At 46.7% G+C, this 26,932-nt stretch overlaps 1 protein-coding gene and 1 pseudogene across 1 annotated transcript; one reads left to right on the plus strand and one right to left on the minus strand.

Moving 5' to 3' along the window:
* Positions 1 to 14,240: 14,240 nt before the first annotated feature.
* LOC123127806 (putative glucuronosyltransferase PGSIP8) lies at positions 14,241 to 17,456 on the plus strand (annotated as a pseudogene).
* Positions 17,457 to 17,901: 445 nt separating this feature from the next.
* Positions 17,902 to 19,355, minus strand: LOC123127815 (putative pre-16S rRNA nuclease). The gene is made up of 6 exons (XM_044547657.1): positions 18,982 to 19,355; positions 18,833 to 18,892; positions 18,621 to 18,733; positions 18,414 to 18,482; positions 18,228 to 18,279; positions 17,902 to 18,145 (listed from the first exon to the last, which is right to left on the minus strand). Exons 1-6 carry the CDS (start codon positions 19,264 to 19,266, stop codon positions 18,029 to 18,031), a joined length of 696 nt encoding a protein of 231 aa, XP_044403592.1. The 5' UTR covers positions 19,267 to 19,355; the 3' UTR covers positions 17,902 to 18,028.
* Between the last annotated feature and the right edge of the window lie 7,577 nt (positions 19,356 to 26,932).

The raw sequence follows: 26,932 nt of genomic DNA on the forward strand, positions 1-26,932 counted from the left end.
TGGACATTGGATGTCGTTGATAACGGGATCACATCATTAGGAGAATGATGTGATGGACAAGACCCAATCCTAAGCATAGCACAAGATCGTGTAGTTCGTTTTGCTAGAGCTTTTTCAATGTCAAGTATCTCTCCCTTAGACCATGAGATCGTGTAACTCCCGGATACCGTAAGAGTACTTTGGGTGTACCAAACGTCACAACGTAACTGGGTGACTATAAAGGTGCACTACAGGTATCTCCGAAAGTATCTGTTGGGTTGACTCGGATCAAGACTGGGATTTGTCACTCCGTGTTACGGAGAGGTATCACTGGGCCCACTCGGTAGTGCATCATCATAATGAGCTCAAGGTGGCCAAGTGTCTGGTCACGGGATCATGCATTACGGTACGAGTAAAGTGACTTGCCGGTAACGAGACTGAACGAGGTATTGGGATACCGACGATCGAGTCTCGGGCAAGTAACATACCGTCTGACAAAGGGAATAGTATACGGGGTTACTTGAACCCTTGGCATCGTGGTTCATCTGATGACAACATCGAGGAGCATGTGGGAGCCAACATGGGTATCCAGATCCCGCTATTGGTTATTGACCTGAGAGCATCTCGGTCATGTCTGCATGTCTCCCGAACCCGTAGGGTCTACACACTTAAGGTTCGGTGACGCTAGGGTTATTAGGAAGACTTGTATGTGATTACCGAATGTTGTTCGGAGTCCCGGATGAGATCCCGAACGTCACAGGAGTTCCGGAATAGTCCGGAGGAAAAGATTTATATATGGAAAGTGGTTAAACGGACACCGGAAAGTTTCGGGGGCATTCCGGTATTGTACCGGGGCCACCGGAAGGTTTCCGGGGGTCCACCGGGAGGGGCCACCCCTCCTGGGGGGCCACATGAGCTGTGTGGGAGAGGGATCCAGCCCCTAGTGGGCTGGGCGCGCCTCCCCACCTAGGCCCATGTGGCTAGGGCAAGGGAAGGGGCCGCCCCCCTAGCTTGGGGGGCAAGCCACCCCTCTTCCCCTCTCCCTTTGGCCGCCGCCCCCCTCTAGGGTTTCCCCTAGAGGGCTGGCCCCCCTTGCCCCTTCCCCTATAAATATAGGGGTGAGGGGAGGGTAGCAACACCACAAGCCAAGGCGCAGCCCCTCCCCTCCCCAACACCTCTCCTCCTCCGTACGTGCTTGGCGAAGCCCTATCAGAGTACTACTGCACCACCATCATCACGCCATCGTGCTGCCGGTGGAGCTGTCTTCCTCAACCTCTCCTTCGTCCTTGCTGGATCAAGACGGAGGAGACGTCGCCCGTACCGTACGTGTGTTGAACGCGGAGGTGTTGTCCGTTCAGCACTTCGTCATCGGTGATCTGAATCACGTTGAGTACGACTTCATCATCACCGCTCCCTCGAACGCTTCCGTACACGATCTACAAGTGGTATGTAGATGCAAACTCACCCCCTTGACTCGTTGCTTAGATGAACTCATAGATGGATCTTGGTGAAACCGTAGGAAAAATTTTAATTTTCTGCAACATTCCCCAACAGTGGCATCATGAGCTAGGTCTATGCGTAGTTCTCTTTGCACGAGTAGAACACAATTTTTGTTGTGGGCGTAGATCTTGTCAACTTGCTTGCCGCTACTAGTCTTATCTTGCTTCAGCGGTATTGTGGGATGAATCGGCCCGGACCAACCTTACACGTACGCTTACGTGAGACCGGTTCCACCGACTAACATGCACTAGTTGCATAAGGTGGCTGGCGGGTGTCTGTCTCTCCCACTTTAGTTGAAGTGGATTCGATGAAAAGGGTCCTTATGAAGGGTAAATAGAAGTTGACAAGATCACGTTGTGGTTATTCGTAGGTAAGAAAACGTTCTTGCTAGAACCCAATTGCAGCCACGTAAAAGATGCAACAACAATTAGAGGACGTCTAACTTGTTTTTGCAGCAATTGTCATGTGATGTGATATGGCCAGAAGTTGTGATGAATGATGAATGATATATTGTGATGTATGAGATCATGTTCTTGTAATAGGAATCACGACTTGCATGTCGATGAATATGACAACCGGCAGGAGCCATAGGAGTTGTCTTTATTTTGTATGACCTGCGTGTCATTGAAGAACGCCATGTAAACTACTTTACTTTATTTGCTAAACGCGTTAGTCATAGAAGTAGAAGTAGTCGTTGGCGTGACAACTTCATGAAGACATGATGATGGAGATCATGATGATGGAGATCATGGTGTCATGCCGGTGACAAGATGATCATGGAGCCCCGAAGATGAAGATCAAAGGAGCTATATGATATTGGCCATATCATGTCACTACTTTATATAATTGCATGTGATGTTTATTATGTTTATGCATCTTGTTTACTTAGAACGACAGTAGTAAATAAGATGATCCCTTATAACAATTTCAAGAAAGTGTTCCCCCTAACTGTGCACCGTTGCTAAAGTTCGTCGTTTCGAAGCACCACGTGATGATCAGGTGTGATAGATCCTTACGTTCACATACAACGGGTGTAAGACAGTTTTACACATGCAAAAACACTTAGGGTTAACTTGACGAGCCTAGCATGTACAGACATGGCCTCGGAACACGGAGACCGAAAGGTCGAACACGAGTCGTATGGAAGATACGATCAACATGAGAATGTTCACCGACGATGACTAGTCCGTCTCACGTGATGATCGGACACGGCCTAGTCGACTCGGATCGTGTAACACTTAGATGACTAGAGGGATGTCTAATCTGAGTGGGAGTTCATTAAATAATTTGATTGGATGAACTTAATTATCATGAACTTAGTCTAAAACCTTTTGCATAATATGTCTTGTAGATCAAATGGCCAACGCTCATGTCAACATGAACTTCAACGCGTTCCTAGAGAAAACCAAGATGAAAGATGATGGCAGCAACTATACGGACTGGGTCCGGAACTTGAGGATCATCCTCATAGCTGCCAGGAAACAATATGTCCTAGAAGGACCGCTAGGTGACGCTCCCGTCCCAGAGAACTAAGACATTATGAATGCTTGGCAGTCTCGTGCTGATGATTACTCCCTCGTTCAGTGCGGCATGCTTTACAGCTTAGAACCAGGGCTCCAAAAGCGTTTTGAGCATCACGGAGCATATGAGATGTTCGAAGAGCTGAAACTAGTTTTTCAAGCTCACACCCGGGTCGAGAGATATGACATCTCTGACAAGTTCTATAGTTGTAAGATGGAGGAAAATAGTTCTGTTAGTGAGCACATACTCAAGATGTCTGGGTTGCACAACCGTATGACCCAGCTGAATATTAACCTCCCTGATGAGGCGGTCATTGATAGAATTCTCCAGTCGCTCCCACCAAGCTACAAGAGCTTTGTGATGAACTACAATATGCAGGGGATGGTAAAGACCATTCCTGAAGTATTTTCCATGCTGAAGTCAGCAGAGGTTGAAATCAAGAAAGAACATCAAGTGTTGATGGTCAATAAGACCACTAAGTTCAAGAAGGGCAAGGGTAAGAAGAACTTCAAGAAGGACGGCAAGGAGGTTGCCGCGCCTGGTAAGCCAGTTACCGGGAAGAAGTCAAAGAATGGACCCAAACCTGAGACTGAGTGCTTTTATTGCAAGGGGAAGGGTCACTGGAAGCGGAACTGCCCCAAATACTTAGCGGATAAGAAGGCCGGCAACACTAAAGGTATATTCAATATACATGTAATTGATGTGTACCTTACCAGTACTCGTAGTAACTCCTGGGTATTTGATACCGGTGCCGTTGCTCATATTTGTAACTCACAGCAGGGGCTGTGGAATAAGCGGAGACTGGTGAAGGACGAGGTGACGATGCGCGTCGGGAATGGTTCCAGAGTCGATGTGATCGCCGTCGGCACGCTACCTCTACATTTACCCACGGGATTAGTTTTAAACCTTAATAATTGTTATTTAGTGCCAAGTTTGAGCATGAACATTGTATCTGGATCTCGTTTAATACGAGATGGCTACTCATTTAAGTCTGAGAATAATGGTTGTTCGATTTATATGAGAGATATGTTTTATGGTCTTGCTCCGATGGTCAATGGTTTATTCTTAATGAATCTCGAGCGTAATACTACACATATTCATAGCGTGAATACCAAAAGATGTAAAGTTGATAATGATAGTCCCACATACTTGTGGCACTGCCGCCTTGGTCACATTGGTGTCAAGTGCATGAAGAAGCTCCATGCTGATGGACTTTTAGAGTCTCTCGATTATGAATCATTTGACACATGTGAACCATGCCTCATGGGCAAGATGACCAAGACTCCGTTCTCCGGAACAATGGAGCGAGCAACCAACTTGTTGGAAATCATACATACCGATGTGTGCGGTCCAATGAGTGTTGAGGCTCGTGGAGGATATCATTATGTTCTCACTCTCACTGATGACTTGAGTAGATATGGGTATGTCTACTTGATGAAACACAAGTCTGAGACCTTTGAAAAGTTCAAGGAATTTCAGAATGAGGTAGAGAATCAACGTGACCGAAAGATAAAATTCCTACGATCAGATCGTGGAGGAGAATACTTAAGTCACGAATTTGGTACACACTTAAGGAAATGTGGAATCGTTCCACAACTCACGCCGCCTGGAACACCTCAGCGTAACGGTGTGTCCGAACGTCGTAATCGCACTCTATTGGATATGGTGCGGTCTATGATGTCTCTTACCGATTTACCGTTATCATTTTGGGGATACGCTCTAGAGACAGCAACATTCACTTTAAATAGGGCACCGTCTAAATCCGTTGAGACGACACCGTATGAATTATGGTTTGGGAAGAAACCTAAGCTGTCGTTTCTAAAAGTTTGGGGATGCGATGCTTATGTCAAGAAACTTCAACCTGAAAAGCTCGAACCCAAGTCGGAAAAATGCGTCTTCATAGGATACCCTAAGGAAACCATTGGGTATACCTTCTACTTAAGATCCGAGGGCAAGATCTTTGTTGCCAAGAACGGATCCTTTCTGGAAAAGGAGTTTCTCTCGAAAGGAGTAAGTGGGAGGAAAGTAGAACTCGATGAAGTACTACCTCTTGAACCGGAAAGTAGTGCAGCTCAGGAAAATGTTCCTGTAATGCCTACACCAACTGAAGAGGAAAATAATGATGATGATCAAGGTACTTAGGATCAAGTTGCTAATGAACTTCGTAGGTCTACCAGGACACGTTTCGCGCCAGAGTGGTACGGCAACCCTGTCCTGGAAATCATGTTGTTAGACAACGGTGAACCTTCGAACTATGAAGAAGCTATGGCGGGTCCAGATTCCAACAAATGGCTAGAAGCCATGAAATCCGAGATAGAATCCATGTATGAAAACAAAGTATGGACTTTGACTGACTTGCCCGATGATCGGCGAGCGATAGAAAACAAATGGATCTTTAAGAAGAAGACGGACGCGGATGGTAATGTTACCATCTATAAAGCTCGACTTGTCGCTAAGGGTTATCGACAAGTTCAAGGGATAGACTACGATGAGACTTTCTCTCCCGTAGCGAAGCTTAAGTCCGTCCGAATCATGTTAGCAATTGCCGCATACTATGATTATGAGATATGGCAGATGGACGTCAAAACGGCATTCCTTAACGGTTATCTTAAGGAAGAACTGGATATGATGCAGCCGGAAGGTTTTGTCGATCCTAAGAATGCTAGCAAAGTATGCAAGCTCCAGCGATCCATTTATGGGCTGGTGCAAGCATCTCGGAGTTGGAACATTCGCTTTGATGAGATGATCAAAGCGTTTGGGTTTATGCAGACTTATGGAGAAGCCTGCGTTTACAAGAAAGTGAGTGGGAGCTCTGTAGCATTTCTCATATTATATGTAGATGACATACTTTTGATGGGAAATGATATATAATTCTTGGACAGCATTAAGGCCTACTTGAATAAGTGTTTTTCAATGAAGGACCTTGGAGAAGCTACTTATATATTAGGCATTAAGATCTATAGAAATAGATCGAGACGCCTCATAGGTCTTTCACAAAGCACATACCTTGATAAGATTTTGAAGAAGTTCAAAATGGATCAGTCCAAGAAAGGGTTCTTGCCTGTATTGCAAGGTGTGAGATTGAGCTCAGCTCAATGCCCGACCACGGCAAAAGATAAAGAAGAGATGAGTGTCATCCCCTATGCTTCAGCCATAGGATCTATTATGTATGCCATGTTGTGTACCAGACCTGATGTAAACCTTGCCGTAAGTTTGGTAGGTAGGTACCAAAGTAATCCCGGCAAGGAACACTGGACATCGGTCAAGAATATCCTGAAATACCTAAAAAGGACAAAGGACATGTTTCTCGTTTATGGAGGTGACGAAGAGCTCGTCGTAAAGGGTTACGTCGACGCTAGCTTCGACACAGATCTGGATGACTCTAAGTCACAAACCGGATACGTGTATATGTTGAATGGTGGAGCAGTAAGCTGGTGCAGCTGCAAGCAGAGCGTGGTGGCGGGATCTACATGTGAAGCGGAGTACATGGCAGCCTCGGAGGCAGCTCATGAAGCTATTTGGGTGAAGGAGTTCATCACCGACCTAGGAGTCATACCCAATGCGTCGGGGCCGATCAAACTCTTCTGTGACAACACTGGAGCTATTGCCCTTGCCAAGGAGCCCAGGTTTCACAAGAAGACCAGGCACATCAAGCGTCGTTTCAACTCCATCCGTGAAAATGTTCAAGATGGAGACATAGAAATTTGCAAAGTACATACGGATCTGAATGTCGCAGATCCGTTGACTAAACCTCTCTCGCGAGCAAAACATGATCAGCACCAGAACTCTATGGGTGTTCGATTCATCACAATGTAACTAGATTATTGACTCTAGTGCAAGTGGGAGACTGTTGGAAATATGCCCTAGAGGCAATAATAAAAGGATTATTATTATATTTCTTTGTTCATGATAGTTGTCTTTTATTCATGCTATAACTGTATTATCCGGAAATCATAATACACGTGTGAATACATAGACCTCAATATGTCCCTAGTGAGCCTCTAGTTGACTGGCTCGTTGTGATCAATAGATAGTCATGGTTTCCTGGCTATGGACATTGGATGTCGTTGATAACGGGATCACATCATTAGGAGAATGATGTGATGGACAAGACCCAATCCTAAGCATAGCACAAGATCGTGTAGTTCGTTTTGCTAGAGCTTTTTCAATGTCAAGTATCTCTTCCTTAGACCATGAGATCGTGTAACTCCCGGATACCGTAAGAGTACTTTGGGTGTACCAAACGTCACAACGTAACTGGGTGACTATAAAGGTGCACTACAGGTATCTCCGAAAGTATCTGTTGGGTTGACTCGGATCAAGACTGGGATTTGTCACTCCGTGTTACAGAGAGGTATCACTGGGCCCACTCGGTAGTGCATCATCATAATGAGCTCAAGGTGGCCAAGTGTCTGGTCACGGGATCATGCATTACGGTACGAGTAAAGTGACTTGCCGGTAACGAGACTGAACGAGGTATTGGGATACCGACGATCGAGTCTCGGGCAAGTAACATACCGTCTGACAAAGGGAATAGTATACGAGGTTACTTGAACCCTTGGCATCGTGGTTCATCCGATGACAACATCGAGGAGCATGTGGGAGCCAACATGGGTATCCAGATCCCGCTATTGGTTATTGACCTGAGAGCATCTCGGTCATGTCTGCATGTCTCCCGAACCCGTAGGGTCTACACACTTAAGGTTCGGTGACGCTAGGGTTATTAGGAAGACTTGTATGTGATTACCGAATGTTGATCGGAGTCCCGGATGAGATCCCGGACGTCACGAGGAGTTCCGGAATAGTCCGGAGGTAAAGATTTATATATGGAAAGTGGTTAAACGGACACCGGAAAGTTTCGGGGGCATTCCGGTATTGTACCGGGGCCACCGGAAGGTTTCCGGGGGTCCACCGGGAGGGGCCACCCCTCCCGGGGGGCCACATGAGCTGTGTGGGAGAGGGAGCCAGCCCCTAGTGGGCTGGGCGCGCCTCCCCACCTAGGCCCATGCGGCTAGGGCAAGGGAAGGGGGCGCCCCCCTAGCTTGGGGGGGGGGCAAGCCACCCCTCTTCCCCTCTCCCTTTGGCCGCCGCCCCCCCTCTAGGGTTTCCCCTAGAGGGCCGGCCCCCCTTGCCCCTTCCCCTATAAATAGAGGGGTGAGGGGAGGGCAGCAACACCACAAGCCAAGGCGCAGCCCCTCCCCTCCCCAACACCTCTCCTCCTCCGTACGTGCTTGGCGAAGCCCTGTCGGAGTACTACTGCACCACCATCATCACGCCGTCGTGCTGCCGGTGGAGCTGTCTTCCTCAACCTATCCTTCCTCCTTGCTAGATCAAGACGGAGGAGACGTTGCCCGTACCGTACGTGTGTTGAACGCGGAGGTGCTGTCTGTTCAGCACTTGGTCATCAGTGATCTGAATCACGTTGAGTACGACTTCATCATCACCGCTCCCTCGAACACTTCCGTACACGATCTACAAGTGGTATGTAGATGCAAACTCACCCCCTTGACTCGTTGCTTAGATGAACTCATAGATGGATCTTGGTGAAACCGTAGGAAAAATTTTAATTTTCTGCAACGTTTCCCAACAGAATATAGTGAGGACTGTGTGTCCGGGACTGTGTGCCCTCAGGTTTAAATACCTAGCCGCTCCAACCAGACGTACAACTGTCTCAACAGTTGAAACTGGTCTACCAAATCATCGTCTTCACCAAGCCATTGGTTCTATTTCCTCAACTCTTTTATTTCCTCATTCATGTGTTGATGAACCTGATCATTACTGTTTGAAGACTTTGACTGGAGACTTTCTCTATTTCCTCAACCCTATTTTTTCAGTCACATTGTCTCATCCTGCTTATCCTGTTTTCATGCTACCTGTACTCTGTGCTTGTCTTTCATTTCATCATGATGACTATGCTTTTGCTCTGTTATGCTTATACCTGAGTACTTATTCTGCTGCTAGTGTGTCGTTGCTTAGGAATTTCTTAACCTAGAAATCCTCAACGATAAATTTATAAAAATTGCCTATCCACTCCCCCCTCTAGTCGATATAACACACTTTCAGATATACTACTCCCTCCGTCTCGGTGCATGGGGCATGGGCATGCGCGTCGTTTTAGACCATCGTTTTGACTCCTAAAACTGCGTTATACGTCTTCATATAAAAGAAGTTTCTAAATACTTTTTAGTACATATAATACTCATTTAGCTAGTTAAACTACGTGCATGCCTAATGCACCGAGATAGAAGGAGTACTACTTCTTCTATATTGCGCAGTATTTCCTCTGTTTTTATTTACTCTGCATAATAGTTTTGACTGAAGTCAAATTCTATAAAGTTTGTCCAAGTTTATAGAAACCAGCACAAACATTTACAATAACAAATCCATATGACGTGAAAACATGTTCAATGACGAATCTAATGATATTGCTTTGGTGGTGTATATGATGATATTTTTTCTACAAACTTGGTGAAAAGAAGTTTAACTTTAGACAAAGGTAATATGCGGAGTAAATAAAAACAAATAGAGTAGCAGTATTTTAAAGACATTTATTAAATGCTCTAAACCAGCAATTCGAAAATATCCCGTGATACGGTCAATACCATGATACGGTGCTCCAAGACTGTGTGGTACGTCAGATCTGCATGCAAGTCATCTGATTAAAGTACTTGTCTATTTTACATATGACCCCTTCTATATTTGCATCTTGCCACACAAAAGCTGTGTATACTGCTGCTCATACATGTAATCTTGATGCAGACTCTTTTCCCTGATTACAGAAGAGGGGGTAACTCACAAGTTAATGCGTAAATAAAAGGCGAACCAATAGCATTGTACTATAGAAGGTAGACTGAAGCTGAATGCACAATAAGAGGTAGTACACCTCATATGTGTTTTAATGTGGATTGACAACAACCATTTTAGCAAATATTTAGACATTTTCATAGCAATCCTCGACAACATAAGTAGACTGGTATTGACAAGGAAGTTGCAAGGAGGCTGTGAACTTTCTAATAATAGGAGGTTTGGAACTTTTATTAATTAATGTGATTATGGTCGTTGCAAGGAAGTTCAGAACTGCACGTTTTATTACTTGTATGTACAAATAATAAGCAGCCTTGGCACCAGATAACCTAATTGTACCAAGATTTTTCTTTTAGAAGTAAAGACGAGAGGGGCGAGCACCCCCGACATATTTTTGTAGAAGAAGCGAGAAACCGATTGAAATATCCGCTCCCCGTGGCGATTGAACCTGGCTGGTTTGGAACATTGTACCACGATTTTGATTCGAGCGATTATTCGTATATGAATATGATACACAATTTTGATTCGAGCGATTAGCCATCTACGATACACGATTTTCATTCAAGTAATAAGTAGCCTTGGCACCAGACTAGGTATGCAATTTGCCATATATGGTACAAGATTTTGATTCGAGCAATTAGCTAATTGTACGAAGGAATAACAGGTATGTAAATTTGCTTGGTATAGGTTATGATAAAACCCATGGCACCAGATAAGTAAACTTGTGTATCTCAAATCCAATCATTATTAAGAAGAGATCAGTTTAAGTTAAATTTGTGTGAAGTTTTGCACACACAAAAAATAGCTTGATGTTTTGTTGGTTTCTTTCTCTTGCAGCTCTGCGAAACACATCTGAGGTAGCACAAAGATAAAGACGCATGGATTAATCAACACATGCATGCAGTAATTATAGTATTATTAATTTCATAATTTATCTGTGTCAGTGAGAGTGAAATATGCCCTGCAAAAAAAGAGATGGAACTGACATGGCTTAATGCAATGTTGCAAACTAGTAATTTGCAATAAGTTCAAGGCTTGTTTTGTATATTTATCAGTGGAGTGTGTCGATCTTAAATCCTGTCCCACGGGTACAGATCCAACGGACCACATCTCACTGGATCGCCGTATCATAGCAGTGCTGGTATCACTGGATATGCACTCAACCAGCCACTGCCAGTAGTAGTTTGGGAAGAGTTACTTTCAACACCCCTGTTGTTGTTCCCGCCGAAGAAAAGAAAAACACCCGAGAGTGGCGTTTTGGCACATGGGAGCGAGCACTCCTTGTTTTTGAAATGTGTTTTGAATATATTTTAAAATGTCAAAAAATTACAAATAAAAACATGGCGTGTACATTTTGTTTCGTGAAAAACCGACAGTTTATGTGTCGCGTGTAAAAAGACAAAATTCACTATTAAAAAATGCTTTTCATAAGAAATCCTTTTGTCTTTTTTACACAAGCCACAAAAAATGTCGGTTTTCTTCGAAACTTGACGTGTACACATATAATGTCGAGATGTATGCATCAAATTTTTGTTTGAAATTTTTTCAAAATTTGAAATATGTTTTCGCGTGCAGGAGCGCACGCTTCCGGGAGGACCAACGGATTTCCGAAAACACCCCTGCTACTGCAATCAATCCCAACGTTTTCAGCCCGTAGAACGGGTCCATCCGAGTCATCCATCCCATACCGCCACCACCCCACCAACCAACCGCGTCTCCTCCTCCGTCTTTACTTCACGTTTTCTCCCCTGTGGACCAAGCCGAAGCTTTTACATCACGTTTCAGTTTTCACGGTTACAGGTCGCAGCTATACTAGCTCCAAAAAGAGTAAAATGCATTAATGGTCATCAAACTTATCATGTACGCTCACTTTGGTCACTGTACTTAAGAATACGGTCAATACGGTCACTATATACGTGTTGAGGTGATTGTAGGGTCACTGTGAAATTGTATAGCTCTGTATTCAGCCCGTAGTTTATGTGTCGCGTGTAAAAAGACAAAAATCGCTATTAAAAAATGCTTTTCATAAGAAATCCTTTTGTCTTTTTTACACAAGCCACAAAAAATGTCGGTTTTCTTTGAAACTTGACGTGTACACATATAATGTCGAGATGTATGCACCAAATTTTTGTTTGAAATTTTTTCAAAATTTGAAATATGTTTTCGCGTGCAGGAGCGCACGCTTCCGGGAGGACCAACGGATTTCTGAAAACACCCATGCTACTGCAATCAATCCCAGCGTTTTCAGCCCGTAGAACGGGTCCATCCGAGTCGTCCATCCCATACCACCACCACCCCACCAACCAACCGCGTCTCCTCCTCCGTCTTTACTTCACGTTTTCTCCCCTGTGGACCAAGCCGAAGCTTTTACATCACGTTTCAGTTTTCACGGTCACAGGTCGCAGCTATACTAGCTTCAAAAAAAAGAGTAAAATGCACTAATGGTCATCAAACTTATCGTGTACGCTCACTTTGGTCACTGTACTTAAGAATACGGTCGATATGGTCACTATATACGTGTTGAGGTGATTGTAGGGTCACTGTGAAATTGTATAGCTCCGTATTCCATCCATTTGACTGGTCAAATAAGCCACATGGCGTCTCATCACCTTATTTTCTCTCTCTGTCTATGCGGGTCCTACTTGTCAGTGGGTGGAAGTAAGAAGTAGAGGGAAAATAAAAATGCTGCTGTGGAGATTCGAACCCCATACCTCACGCTAATGTGCGCGCAGGCTCTTGGGATAAAACGCCTTTATATCTTTAGAAATTCACGTGACAGCCGTTGGGATATTTCTTTTTTGCATATGTTCATATAAGACCATTCTATTGATTTAGATGATTGTGCATTCTAATTCATAGTGATTTCTTCCATATCAGTTTTACCGTACCAAATTGCACCATCGCAAGTGTAATTTGGCTAACGTATATATTTCTGTTGATAGCATTTATAAGCATAATTTGGAATACTTAACACGTGTATATTATTTTTATGCATTTAAACGTTTATTAATAAAATTTTAGATAGACATATATTAACCATTTTGATAACTACACTCCATCGTAATTAGCTACAAGATGACCGCACACCAAATCTCTGGTCGTCTTGTGCTAAAAACAGAGCAACGACGCACACCAAATCTGCTGGAGCTGCCGCTGCCGCTGCGACTGCCGGCTGTCCACCCGTGCATATTGAACAAAACAAATTGAAGTGCTAATCCAATCTCGTTTTCTTGCAAGGGAAGTGCTAATGCAATTTTGGCCGTGAATCATATGTACAAGTACACAGTAATGCCAAAACTGCTTTTTTAATCCTAAAAGGACCTACCACTGAAGCCGAAACAATTATGATTTAAATCCCAAATGGTTAGCACGCAAAAGGAAAAAAAATGCAATAGCTGTCACGTGGATCCTTTAGGATATATAAACAATTTTTTGCTCAAGCTGGACAAGGCGATAGACAGGTGCAGCTGGTTGCCTGCTCGCACAACTAGCGCTACAGCTTTGGTTCAGACTCCCCACAGGCGCCTAATTTTATTCGCCCCTACTCCTTTCTTCCACCCACTGACATGTGGAGCCCACATAGTCAGAGAAAAAAAATGGATAGTGATCATATAATCACTTCGACACGTATATAATGACTGTATTGATCGTATTCTTACAGTGACCAAAGTGAGCGTATACGATAAGTTCTGACCACCGGTGCATTTTACTAAAAAAAAGCTACGAGTAGGAAGCGTTCGCGAGAGAAAGCAGAGGCGCGTGACCTTCCACTTTAGCAATCCACCACGGGTCGCACGCCCGGCACCCCCCTACTAGCGCTACAGCTTTGGTTCGACTCCCCACAGGCGCCTAATTTTATTCGCCCCTACTCCTTTCTTCCACCCACTGACATGTGGGGCCCACATAGTCAGAGAGAAAAAACGGACGAGGCCTTCTTTGACGGGTCAAATAGATGTAATACAAAGCTATACGATCTGATAGTGACCATATAATCACCTCAACACGTATATAATGATCGTATTGATCATATTCTTAAATACATTGACCAAAGTGAGCGTATACGATAAGTTCTGACCACCGGTGCATTTTACTAAAAAAAAGCTACGAGTAGGAAGCGTTCGCGAGAGAAAGCAGAGGCGCGTGACCTTCCACTTTAGCAGTCCACCACGCGTCGCACGCCCGGCACCCCCCCTGCTGCAGCATGGGTCCCGCCGTGCTCGCGCCCCACATGCCAGCGACGGGCGCTCCTCAGCTGCGCGTGGCCTGTGCCACCATGCCAAGCCACGAGCCTATTGCGAAACTACGCACGAGAACGAGGCGAGAATTGCGACCGGGCGGGCCGGGCTCTCCCCCGGAGGACCCCGTAAAGCCTTGTATGTCTAGGATTATTGCCCGGAGGGAGAGCAGCACATAAATAAACACCACCGGCCCGTTTCCGCTCCTCTACTCTCTTCCCCCCTCTCTCCCTTCCTCTGCTTCTGCCAACTGGAAGTCTACTCTAGAAGCATAAAGACGAGGGAATTCCCGAGACGAGCGTCTCCGCTGCGCTGCCGTTCCAAGCGTCGCCCACGCACGCGGCGGCGCTGCCGGCTTGTTGATCGGGGAGTTCACGCGCGTTCGGCGGGCCATGGGGCGGCTGCCTGCTGCGTCGCGGCGTCTCGCGGCGGTGGCGGTGGCGATTTTGTTGCTGGTCATCGCGTCGGCGGCGGGGGCGGCGGAGGAGCGCGGGCAGAGGGGTGTGGCCGTGCGGCAGGGCGATGGGCGGGGCAGCCACCACCGGCACGCGTACGCGGCGATGATGTACATGGGGACGCCGCGGGACTACGAGTTCTACGTGGCGGTGCGCGTGATGATGCGCTCCCTCTCCAGGGTCGGCGCCGACGCCGACCGCGTCCTCATCGCCTCCTCCGACGTGCCCCTCGACTGGGTCCGCGCAATGTGAGTGCGCGCCCGCCCCTCCCTCCCTTTGGACCCTTCCGCCGCTTTGCTTCCGTTTGGACGCAGTTGACCGCGAGCAGAAACGGATTGGAGCTCCATTGCTGACGCGTCGCAATTAATTTTTATTAAATTATTATAAGCAAGCGTTTCTTTCCTTTTCTTTTTCGACAATGGCAAGCGTTTCTTTCCTTGTGGGGGCGGGGACGAAGGCGAAGACGAGGGGGTTGTTCTTGGGAAGTAACTCGTCCGCGCGATGGTTTTGCCGTTTTGCGGGGGCGAGTACCGGGCCACCTGCAGATACGACTATACCTAGTACTAGGAAGCTTCTGGAGTAATTCTTTTACCTAGTCCCCATGCTGTTTCTTTTACATAGTCTCCATGCTGTTTACCAGACGGGATATTCAGTGCGTGCTCAGTCTGCTTAAGTAAATGTTCTTGACTGACACATCACCGTTGTGTGCTGTTACTAATTAGTACTCTCATAGAATATGCTGTATCGTGTGAGTACATGCTGTGAGCTTTGACGAGTAAGTATTTGTTTGGTGGCTTCTCATATAAGTAATCGGTTGGTTTCCAATTAGAGCGGTCAACTTTCCTTCCTCTCAATAAAATTGATTTCACAATATATGGTTTGGATATGGTCAAAGCCGAAAATGATTGGTTTGAACCATGACTACGCTCCAATCATCGCTAATTTATTTCAAAAAAGAAAGAAGATGCAACGTGAACAAAGATATGCATTCCGTTACCAGTATGAATTGAATTATGACATTTGTGATGGTGGTGAACGGAAACAGGAGGGAGGAGGATGGCATGAGGGTGGTGGTTGTCGAGAACCTGAAGAATCCTTACGAGGGCAACCTTGGAGGAATGAACAGGAGGTTTAAGCTGACACTGAACAAGCTCTACGCATGGAGCTTGGTTGACTACGAGCGTGTCGTCATGATCGACTCCGACAACATCTTCCTCCAGAACACCGATGAGCTCTTCCAGTGCGGCCAGTTCTGTGCTGTTTTCATCAATCCATGCTACTTCCACACCGGCCTTTTCGTGCTCCAGGTATGGCCCCAGTTCTTCTGGTCTGTACCTTGCAATTATACTGCCTGTGTACCAAGCGTCAAATTCTTCTTCTGCTTGAAATGTTATGGGCCTGTTGAGTTGATCATGTGACGATCTGTGTTGAATTAGATGTCGTCCTATAGTATGCTGATTATAGCACAGTTCCTTTTGGTACATACAGTTCCTAAATTGAGCCATATTGCTGCCTAAATTAAGCCAGTTGAGCAACTATTAATGATAGATGGACTTTGGATCGACTCACCAATAATCACACGTGCATGGTTGGCATGATAGCTCCACTAAACCACCACAAGCACATATCCAGAAGATTTTTCTTAAATAGTCGTCTATATAGTTTCAGATCGTAAGGTATGCAATGAGCAATTGCATTGATCATAGCTAATGCACCTCAAGATATCTTTTACGCAGATAACAGTTGTCTTTAAAAATAGTATCTGATGTTGATGTTTTTATCCAACATACAGCCTTCTATGGATGTGTTTAATGGCATGCTTCATGACCTGGAGATTGGCCGTGACAACTCTGACGGTGCAGACCAAGGCTTCCTAGTCGGCTGCTTCCCAGACTTGTTGGACAAACCATTGTTCCACCCTCCTGAAAATGGCACCAAACTCAACGGAACATATCGCCTTCCTCTCGGCTATCAGATGGACGCATCATACTACTGTGAGCATCTCTGCGCTTCGGCTCCATTCTCTAACGTTCGTATGGTTGCTTCCAAAGATATTTACCGACATTTTACTGAAATATTGCAGATCTTAAACTCCATTGGCATGTTCCATGTTGGGCCTAACAGCGTGATCACATTCCCCAGTGCCCCTTGGTTTAAACCCTGGTACTGGTGGTCCTGGCCAATCTTGCCACTGGGCCTTTCCTGGCACAAGCAACGCTGGGATGATCTTGGGTGAGTGAAAGCAACAATTTAGAACCAGAATATATACTTGAGCAGATAGAAAAGAAATCATATGACATGCATTCTGTGCATTTAATTTCTGCCTGCTAACATTCCTTCCCTGGTCCACATTTCACAGTTATGCTGCTGAAATTCCTGTGGTCCTCATGGAGCTGCTAATGTACATAGCGATCATAGCCATCACCAGATTGGCAAGGCCACAGATGACAAAACTGTGCTATAATCGGCGACCTGAGAAACAAGGTGCCCTGGTGCAGTGGCTAATCAAGCTGGCCGGTATTGTGGCCATGGTGGCCGCATATACAATCCCGTTCTTTGTAATCCCATGCACAGTTCATCCCATCATGGGTTGGTCCATGTACCTGTTTGGTGTCCTCGCCTTCTCATCGGTCGTGATCAATGCATTCCTGCTCCCACCGCTTGCCGTGCTCACTGCATGGCTTGGGATTGTTGGGATGCTCTTTGTCATGGCATTCCCATGGTACCATGACGGCATCGCGAGGATTCTGGTGGTCGTCGCCTATGCGTTTTGCTCTGCACCATTCCTGTGGGCATCTGTCGTAAGGGTGATGGACTCATTGCAAACAATGCTTGAGAGGGATCCACACTTCCCCCGGCTCGGTGACCCGGCACCTGAGACTGAATTTAGCAAACTGTACTGATTCTTTTGTAAAGGTTTGATATGCTTCATCATCATCATATGGACAGCTGATTCTTGATTCATTCTGACTATTTCGTCTCCAGCAATCCGCTTTGTAGCAGAAGTAACTTTAGAGCATTGCCTGAGCAACTAATATTTGAATGCAGATACAGAAGATAGATCAGCTGTACTGAACTGAACTAAAAAAGGGCATGTCCATTGCATCCCGTGGGGAATGGGTCTGTTGTAAATTACCATTTGTCTTGCTAGGTCTGACAGTTCAAACTATGTTTGAGCAAGTTATTTCATGTCTCCGTGACTGGAAACATGCATATAACTGATTTAACTGAAAGCTTTTCTTTCCATTTTTCTGGAAAAGAAAGTCTTGTGGTCCTGGGGACTCGATGCCGAACGGTTGAAAGCTATCAAAAAGTAGACGGATCATCATAACGTTAATCTAGAGATCTATGGATCAGGTATAAAGTATCTCAAAAACGAAGTGTAGATACAAAATCTGCAATAGAGCTAACGATGAGATTGTATAGTCAATTGAAGTTAGCTGATTGTATTATATGTTCAGGATGTAAAGCCCTCTCTAACACAACATAGTGGTTAAATTGTTGTCTAAAGTCGGAAAAGGTAGACACCCCTTCCTAAATTTCAGCATCTTGCCTTGATTTTGCTATTAATTTGTCCTGCAGTTCCTGTTGCCTAGGAAGAACAATCTGAGCCCCTTGACCTGACGACGAGAAGTATCTATCCAGAATCATCTACAGCCAAAGTAAACTAGTCAAGTTAGAAGTTGGGACACACAAAAGCCGGTAAAAAGTGTGAAATAGGGCAGAATTGTACCACAGCAGCATACGCATCAGATTTGACGTCACGGGCAGACCTCTTAACACCGCTGAAGAAAATGATTTTCAGACTGAGACAACTTCCTAGTGAGATTTATCGAACTTGTTTTTCGGTGGTTTTCGAAGTACAGTACAGTTTACCAGAGGTAGTACCAAACTTGCCAGGACAGGGCAGACAACCTACCTTGAGATCATATAATGAAGGGCGTCTATTGATGTTCCATGTTCATCCTGCAGATAAACCCTCAGGCCCCTGCGCTGTTCAAACAAACACACTGAGCCGAATCTCAGTACGGAAACACTGAACCCCCACAAATAGACTGAACTCTGAAGTGAAGAAAACTGAAGGGAACCCAGAGGACAGAGGTCCACGCAGCGCCAACGCACGCACCTGTCGGCCGCTTGGACGGCAAGCCTTCCGACGACGCTCCGCACCTTGTTGGACTGCGGCGTCTCTCTCCCGTCGGCCGAGACCGGCAGCCCGATAATCAGCTCGCCCGCCTCCTGCGAAACGGAGCAGGAGCAGCAAATTCACGCACGATTGAAATGCCTGGCAGACTCAGAGCACAGAGAAGAGAACAACAGAAATGAGTGAATTTGTACCTGCTGTTGAGCTACATCGAGTAGCATCAGCTCCAGCTTCTGCCCCCGTAGCTTCAGAACCTGGCGGAATCGACTAACCCATCTTCAAATCCCAAATCACCCGAACGGAGCAAAGCGCAGTGGTAGATTTTGAGTTTGAGGGCGCGTACGGTGAGGGGGCGGGGCTGGGTGATGCCACGGCCGACGGCGAGCCCTGTGCGTGCGGCGCCCAGGTCCACGCCAAGGCTGAACCCGCCGCCGTGCCAGAGCGGCCGGCGCGCGTTCGGCTGGAGACGGGTATGAAGCTCGCATCCGGCGTCCCCGCTGCAGGTGGTGGGAAGATGCGAGGCCCTGGTAGTTCCTGCCCTTCGGCGCGGTAGGCGCAGTGGAAGGATTCGCGGGTAGGCGCCGGCCGGTGGGAGCGGCACCGGCGCCACTGGCTTCGCGGTTGCCATGGCGAAGTTCCGCGTAGAGAGAGGAGGGGTTGTGGCTGGATTTGGATAAGGGCCCTTACGGCTAAGCTTTGGGCTCACTTTGCTCGGCCCGTCCAGCGTAGCATGATCAGGGCCGACTACACCATACCTGTGCCATTCTGTTCCCTGAAAAAACTGCGCCGTTTGTTCAACTCCGCCGTTTCTCTCTGGCACGTTTTTATAGATAAAGCACAAATCATGAATCATGGTACACGATCGTACTCCCTCCGTCCGGAAATATTTGTCGGAGGAATAGTTGTATCTAGACGTATTTTAGTTTTAGATACATCCAAAAAAATTATGCATTTCTTCGACAAATATTTCCAAACAGAGGGAGTACGATATAAGGTAATGAGGCGGCTATCTTACAAGCAGATTCTAAAATAACCAACCAACATAAACGCACACGACTACGCTATCAAGGCCGACTATGCTATACATGTGTCGTTCTGTTTCCCTAAGAAAAAAAAATGTGTTTGCTCTGTTCAACTTCGGTGGTTTCTCTCTCTCCACCCCCATTTCATAGATAAAACATAAATTACAGTACACGCAAACGATACAAGGTAATACTGAGGATATCTTACAAGCTGGTCCCGGATAATCGGCCAACATAATGAACAACTATGCCAGATAGGCCATAAAGACATCTATGCTCCACAACAACGCCCTAACTCCAATGGTTTCTCCTATTAAAAAGGCACATGCGTTTGCAACATCCTTCTTTACTAAAAGTAGTACCATCACAGACGCCCACATAGATGCATGCACACTCACCCTATGAATGAACCACACACACCCTATCCCTGTGAGCACCTCCAAGATATTAATCCGTCTCAACATTTTGAGATTGACGAAGTTACCACATGCGCCTTGTGTTGACGGGAACATTTCATTCTACTGAATGAACATCCACTTAGGACATCTCCAACGACATATCTCAAATCGGACACACTAAATGTCCGCCGATACGAATACAAAAACAAAAATCCAAGTGAAACTACTAGTTATCGACTAGAGGGAGGGGTGAATAGACGATTGTTATGAAAGTATTCGAAACAGGCAATGTCTTTGAAGACGGACAGGTAAAACAGTAACTAAACATGATACTTCGGAAGATAAACTATACTAGCCATGCAAGAGTGTCTAAAACAATACAAATAATGCACGAAGACAAATAACAGCTAGGTAGAACATATCAGAGTCGGAAGATAGTGTGAAGACAAATATGCAATCAGAGGGAATGTCTTCACACAATGTCTTCGAACAGAACAAGCAAGGACAGACTTCACGAAGCTAAATTGTAAGTAAATGAGTGAAGAGATAGAACTAGTGCTCGATGAAGACAAGGATTTGGTAGACCAGTTCCAGTTGCTGTGACAACTGTACGTCTGATTCGGAAGGCTGAGATTGAACTGGGAAGACCACATCTTCACCTTATTTCCCTTGAGCTAAGGTCACTTAGACCTCGCCCAATCAGTCAAGTAAGTCTTCAAGGTAGACTTCCAAACCTTTACCGACTTTGTTCACCGGCAATCCACAATGACTCTTGGATGCTCAGAACGCAACGCCTAACCGACTGGGAAATCACAGTCTTCAAGTGTAATAAGTCTTCAGTTCACGCCGAATCGAAAGGCTTCAGTGATGCTTAACACTCTTTGGGTTCTGGGTGTTTTGGGTTTGTCCTTACAAGGATTCTCTCTCAAAGGCTTCGGAGGTGGGTTGCTCTCAAATGATAAAAGCCATACTCTTAACTCGGAGCAGCCACCAACTTATGGTGGAAGGGGTTGGCTATTTATTGCCAGGAGGCACCCCGACATGATTTGTCCGAGATGACCTTGGATCATTGGGGAAATGACACGTGTCTAACGGTCGGAATTTGAACCCACACAGCAACTTTACTTGAGCTCCAAGTAAAGCTGACTCTACCAACTCTGGAAGAGATTTACTCTCATTCGTCTTCGCTTGAAGACATAGGATTTTAGGTTGAGCATCATGTCAGTTTTCTGACTTTGTTTACCTCGACCCAACTTAATAGTTTGGTGGTTCCTACAACTCAAGAAAGAAGAAAATGAAACAACGAAAAAACCCATGTCTTTGAGCTCCATTGGCTTCAAGCGAATGTCTTGCACGTGTCATTATCTTTGACATGAATGTCTTTGCAAGCCACCATTGTCTTCAATGTCTTCATACATTTTTAAAGGTCATCTTTGATGGGTAAACAGAATCAAGAGGGACTTCTACATATGTTCTCCTGTGAATCTCACAAATACATTAGTCCCTCAACCAAGTTTGTCATCAATACTCCAAAACCAACTAGGGATGCACTAGATGCACTTACACCAACCCTATGCACCAAAATGTATGCCCAGTTCCTGCCTCCTCTAGTTAACAAGAATATGTTGAATCAGTAGCAATTTTTTTCATATGTGAAAAAAGTTGCAAACGCATGCATCACAACCAAAAAGCATTGGATATTCAAAAGTCTACATCCAACGAATCTCAAAAGTCGTCAGTCTGGCTATTCGTACAAAAAACGACTAGTCACTCCACTCCACTCGGTCCCAAGCTCCATTTCGATGATCTCCGACCTTTTGGCACGACGTGCAGCGGATTCGACTCCTGATTCGTTGACTGGGACCTCATCATATGCAGGGACGAGAAGGAGATGGCCATCCGCTTGGCTCTCCGCCGTTCCCGGGAGGAGTGCACCTGACCAAGGTTGGACTCGAGCTGGCGGGAATCCATTGCGTTGATGCAAATGGCGCTCGGATCCATTGAGGCTGGTGGCTCGAGGCGCGTGACTGCGGCCTCACCGGAAGCGGGGACCGGTGACCACCAACTGGCGCTTCGACTCCAGGGTGGCAGCACAACCCCTCTGGCGGCGTATCGTCCCCGCGGCGCCGGGCTCCGTGTCGAGGTCAACTCCAACATGCGTGATGGGTCCTCGGATGCTATGGTGCGGCATGGTTCGCCGTGTGATGCAAAGGGCGTAGGAGGCCACGATGGCCCTCGAGTCTGAGGCGGTGGATACGGAGTCGCACGCCTCCTTAGATGAGGAAGCGGCAAAGAAGGCGATGCGTGCCCTCTTTCGGGTGCAAAACCGGACGGTCCGCGCTATTGCCAGACTGCCCCCGAAGAGGAGACCGATAGTGAGTGGATCTAGCTCGATCTATTGTACGACTTTGACCGCTACTTCCGCCACAAAGGCAAGAAGGGCGACGACAAAGCTTTCCAAATTAACAAATAATCATATATCGCCCCCGTCTCGAGCGACTCGGGCGGCTCTTCAAACCCTAGCCACAGGGTCACCACCACCTCCCTTCCCTCCCTTCGCCGCCACCGGAGGACGCCGCTGGGCTAAGCTTGGGGGCGGTGGTGGAGGCTCTCCTCCCTGGACCGCGTCGAAGGGGGTGGGGCGGGACCTCCACACGCGTGACGACGCATCGGTGATCTGATCCATGGTGGCGCGATGATGTGCTTCGGGTGGATGCCTTGGGCGGCGACGCAGTTGCCTAGTGACGAGCTGGCGACGGCGGCATGAAGAGGGCGCCGTGGAGGTCCGGGCTGGCTAGATCAGGATCCTAGGGCGGCGGCCCTAGAGGGCGGCGGCGGGTGAACCTCGAGCTTCCCGCGGCGGCCTGGCGTGGTGCAGTCCATATCCAAGGCGGGTCTGCGTCAGCGATCTCGTGGTTTTGCCACAGATTGGTGCCGATCAGAGACGGTGATGAGCGTGCAGGATCGATCTCGGCGGCTCTCGCGGTTTGGTGAGGTGGGGTGGGAGTCCTCCTCCCAGGCTCCAGTGGTGGCGCATTCAGGCAGTGGCCGGTGTGCCAGGGCTCCTACAGTGGCACTGTTGTTGCGGTTGGTCGCCGGATCTAAGCGGCTAGATCCGGAGCTTTGAAGGCGGTCGAGACAGTGCACAGGTTGTCAGGTGCATTTCTTGAGACGGATCCGAGTGAAAACTTGGTCTTCGGTCGTTGGTCGGAGCCGGTGATGACGATGCCCTTATCATCGTTTCCTTCATGAAGGCATCATCGAGGTACAAATCCCAAACCCAGCCAATACCTTCGGGAAAAATCCTAGATCAGTTGATCGGATGACGGCGGCATTCTTGTGCCGTTACCCCCTTGGGGGCGGTATTCTTGGAGATGCACTCGGGCTCGATGGACCAACGGATGGCTTCTTCGGTGGAGCGGTGTTTCTTTCTACATATTGATGGCGGCGGCTCTTGGCGGCATGGAGAAGCGGAGGCTTGGCGTCAGATGTGTGGTGACGGACACACGCAGGAGGTCGACACTGTCTGGCATCGTGGTGGCGTCGGCGACAGCTAGACCGGGCAAGGTCGATGTATCAGTACAGCTCTGAAGATGGATTGGTGGCAGGTGGTTGCGGCGGCCTCATACCCGGCAGGCGTCCTGGTTGAGGAGCATGCCGGACTGGTGGGTGCCCATAACCGGCAGGCGTCCTGACTGAGACCTCAGGTCTTAGATGTTAGGTTTGGCTGCGAGGTCTGTTTGGTATTAGGCCCAGACTATCAACGCCCCTTCATCAACTGGATAGGAGTATCACATATGTTGCTTAGATGGTGGCTTTGATCTTACTGTTGTACGACTATGTAAGGTCTTGTGTTAATAATTAATAAAATGGATGTATGCATCGTCCAGATGCAGAGGCCGGGGGTATTCCTCCTTTTCTAAAAAAAAGAGCATGCTATTTTTTTATAGTCCAATTGCATGTATCATGAAGTAGGTGGACGTTATGTATAGAATTGAGATGTTTACAAAGAATTAAGCTTACGTTGCAGACTACAGGTGAAATGTGATTGCATGGGTTTAAGGATTTACTAATGAGGTATCCAATTATGAAAGCAATAAAATGAGAGGATCGGTCACAGTCCACGAATGCGTTCGGGCTTTGAGCCGGGATTAGGTAGATCTGGCTATAGATGCTCTAACGACTCACGGATGGCCCATTTTGATCGCCGGGCGACGCTCCTAATACGAGAACTGACGGCAGAATTTTAAATTATAGATGCCCTTGGTAGGAAAGTGACCACTAGCCTGCTAGCCAGCGGGTTGGGCATAGAGAGCGGCCGCTCCTCATTTCCTTGTGCATTGGCCAACTCGCTTTTGCTAACAGCAGTCGAGCTTGTGACAACCCCGCTGATACTGTTTGACCTGTTTTTTTTTTAGAGAAAAGCTGTTTGACCTCGTTTCCCCATCGACCTCGTCTTGTCTTCTCGTGAAAGAATTGCTGGTTTCAATTAAATTTAATAGAAAGCCTCCCTTGATTATGGTTATAGAGTTTGAAGCAAACGAGCCTACCCGAGTGATGTGCACAAGGCACTGTATGCCGTGTTTGCTGAGAGTACGATGCGCTATACTTTGTCCCATTGAACGGCCTTTTTTTATTTGATACTTTGCGAGCTGGCAGTGGCAGCAATGAAGATCTCTACGCTAATGAAGCACGAGGTTGGCAAAATAAGACGCGGAAGCAAATAAAGGTGCCAGGCTGGGGCCATCCTGCACGCCGGCTGCACTCGAGCTCGATCGATTGCGCTTGGCCCTCTTGATCGTGTTCACTTCACTCAACCGACATCTAACTAACTTGCGTGCGTGCGTGCATGCATTGCAGCCCCAGCCCATGGACACAGGACACACTGCAGAGCCCCACTACCCAGCAGGTCACACCACTTCCCATGTTTTTTTTTGAGCATCGACACAAGCGCTCATATACACACGCATACACTCACTCCTATGAACGCACACACGCACACCCTACCCCTATGAGCACCTCCGAGAGACTGAGCCGGCATATCATCTTGAGATTTACGAAGCCACCGTAGACGTCTCGTCGACGGGAACGTCTCCTCCCACTGAAAGCGCATCACCGAAAATCCTGAGATAAATTCAGGAATAATGCAAGTACCAGAATTTGAACCCTGATGGATTGGGGATACCACTGTCTACCTAACCATCTCAACAACAGGTTGGTTCGCACACCACTTCCCATGTTAATGTAGCATTCTTTAACAACGTGTGGTTACCTCCACTTCACTCCAGCTAATTGCACGCACGAGCTGCACCTGTAGTGTTTAATTTCTCGGCGCGCAGTGGAGTATGTTTTCGGCCTCATGGGACCGGGACTCTGCTGTTTTACAAGTTGTAAAAGTATTTCAACTCTGTGCAGCAGCTAACCTTTTATAATTGGCAGCGCCAGCCGCTCGGTTGCTTTGAATGGATTCTCATGTTTTGCAGGCTCTTCCCAATATCATGGGCAACATCGATCCCGATCTGGACCGTGCCTCGCTCATAACTAACTAAAGCAACTGTACATAATACTGTAAAATTCCCAGTTAATTAGCAGGTGCTTAAACTTTTTCACCTTTTTAGAACTTATCCTCAAGAGCAAGCTTAATACTATAGTTTATTTAGAGTCATCATTTATAGTCACTCGTACAATAAAGATAGCTAACAACACTAATTAGGCTGACACGGAGAAAACCTATCAGCAGCACTCCCTCCCCCTCCCTCTCCCACTAGTAGAGGTTAGTAGTTAGGCCAAGTCTCGACGCTGGTCAATGACAATGACGGTTGGGAGATCTTTGCTTCGATAACCTTCGACAGTGAGATGCGGTCTACGGGTGACACTCGAGGCAGAGTGTATAATTGTGCAGGAGATGCTTCAGGCCGGACCGGGGGTATCTGGTGGCGAGGCGTGTGTGGCACTGATAACAACAACCTTATGCGTCCTCCACTCGGACGCGGATCGTACCGCGGACCTGAGCTGCTAGGCGGTTGTCGGAATGGGCCACAGGGTCTTGGACCTTCATATCCGTGTGACAGCTAGTGTGATTGGTGCATGCATAAAGTTCTCACTAGAAATAACAAAATCTCCAAGTTTTCTTGCCATGATATTTTTTTGGGGTGTGGGCAGATGGGCCAGTAACAACACACACTAGAAATAACAAATAAAAGACCAGAACAATAATTAAATAAGAACTGAAATAAAAACTTAAACAATAACTCTAATGTAGTGACTAGTGACACAATGTTTCCGAGACAATGGAGTCAGAAAATGTGGTTGATGCTCTTTGAGATCCGGTTTGGATAGCAGAAGGTTCATGTACCTTTTACCAACGGAGCAACCTTGGGTATTGAACCCATGAGAGAATGTGCACTACGACAAAAAGGCAAACATGTTGTTGCTCTTGATTAAATTCCAGGTTTTTAACTGGACCGTTAACAAACTTTTTGGAAGCAAACACTAATATTGAAATAGGCATGGGTATGATATCATACTCTCACAACCTTATAATTGTGCTTGGGATCTCATCTTGATAATAAACATGGCCCTGGAAGACAACCGTTACAATGTGTTCACAACGCAATGAAGTGGGAGATGTGTTGAAAGTATGTCACGACCGGTCACGACCTGCATCGAGAGTCAGTTGTCCAACCGATGGTCTTAGCGTCGCATGGGGTTACCTCGGTTATTAAGAATTACTTCAGACAAAAGTATTGGGTGTTTAATGGCCACACCTCATTTATCCTCAAGCAATTGCTTTTCGCCATCATGCTAATCATTTCTCTCACTGTTGTTCAAAATAGCGTTCCAGGCATCGTCACTTCTTATCTCCTCCTTGATT

The sequence above is a fragment of the Triticum aestivum genome, chromosome 1B (genome assembly GCF_018294505.1).
Source record: "Triticum aestivum cultivar Chinese Spring chromosome 1B, IWGSC CS RefSeq v2.1, whole genome shotgun sequence".
NCBI classification, from domain to species: domain Eukaryota; kingdom Viridiplantae; phylum Streptophyta; class Magnoliopsida; order Poales; family Poaceae; genus Triticum; species Triticum aestivum.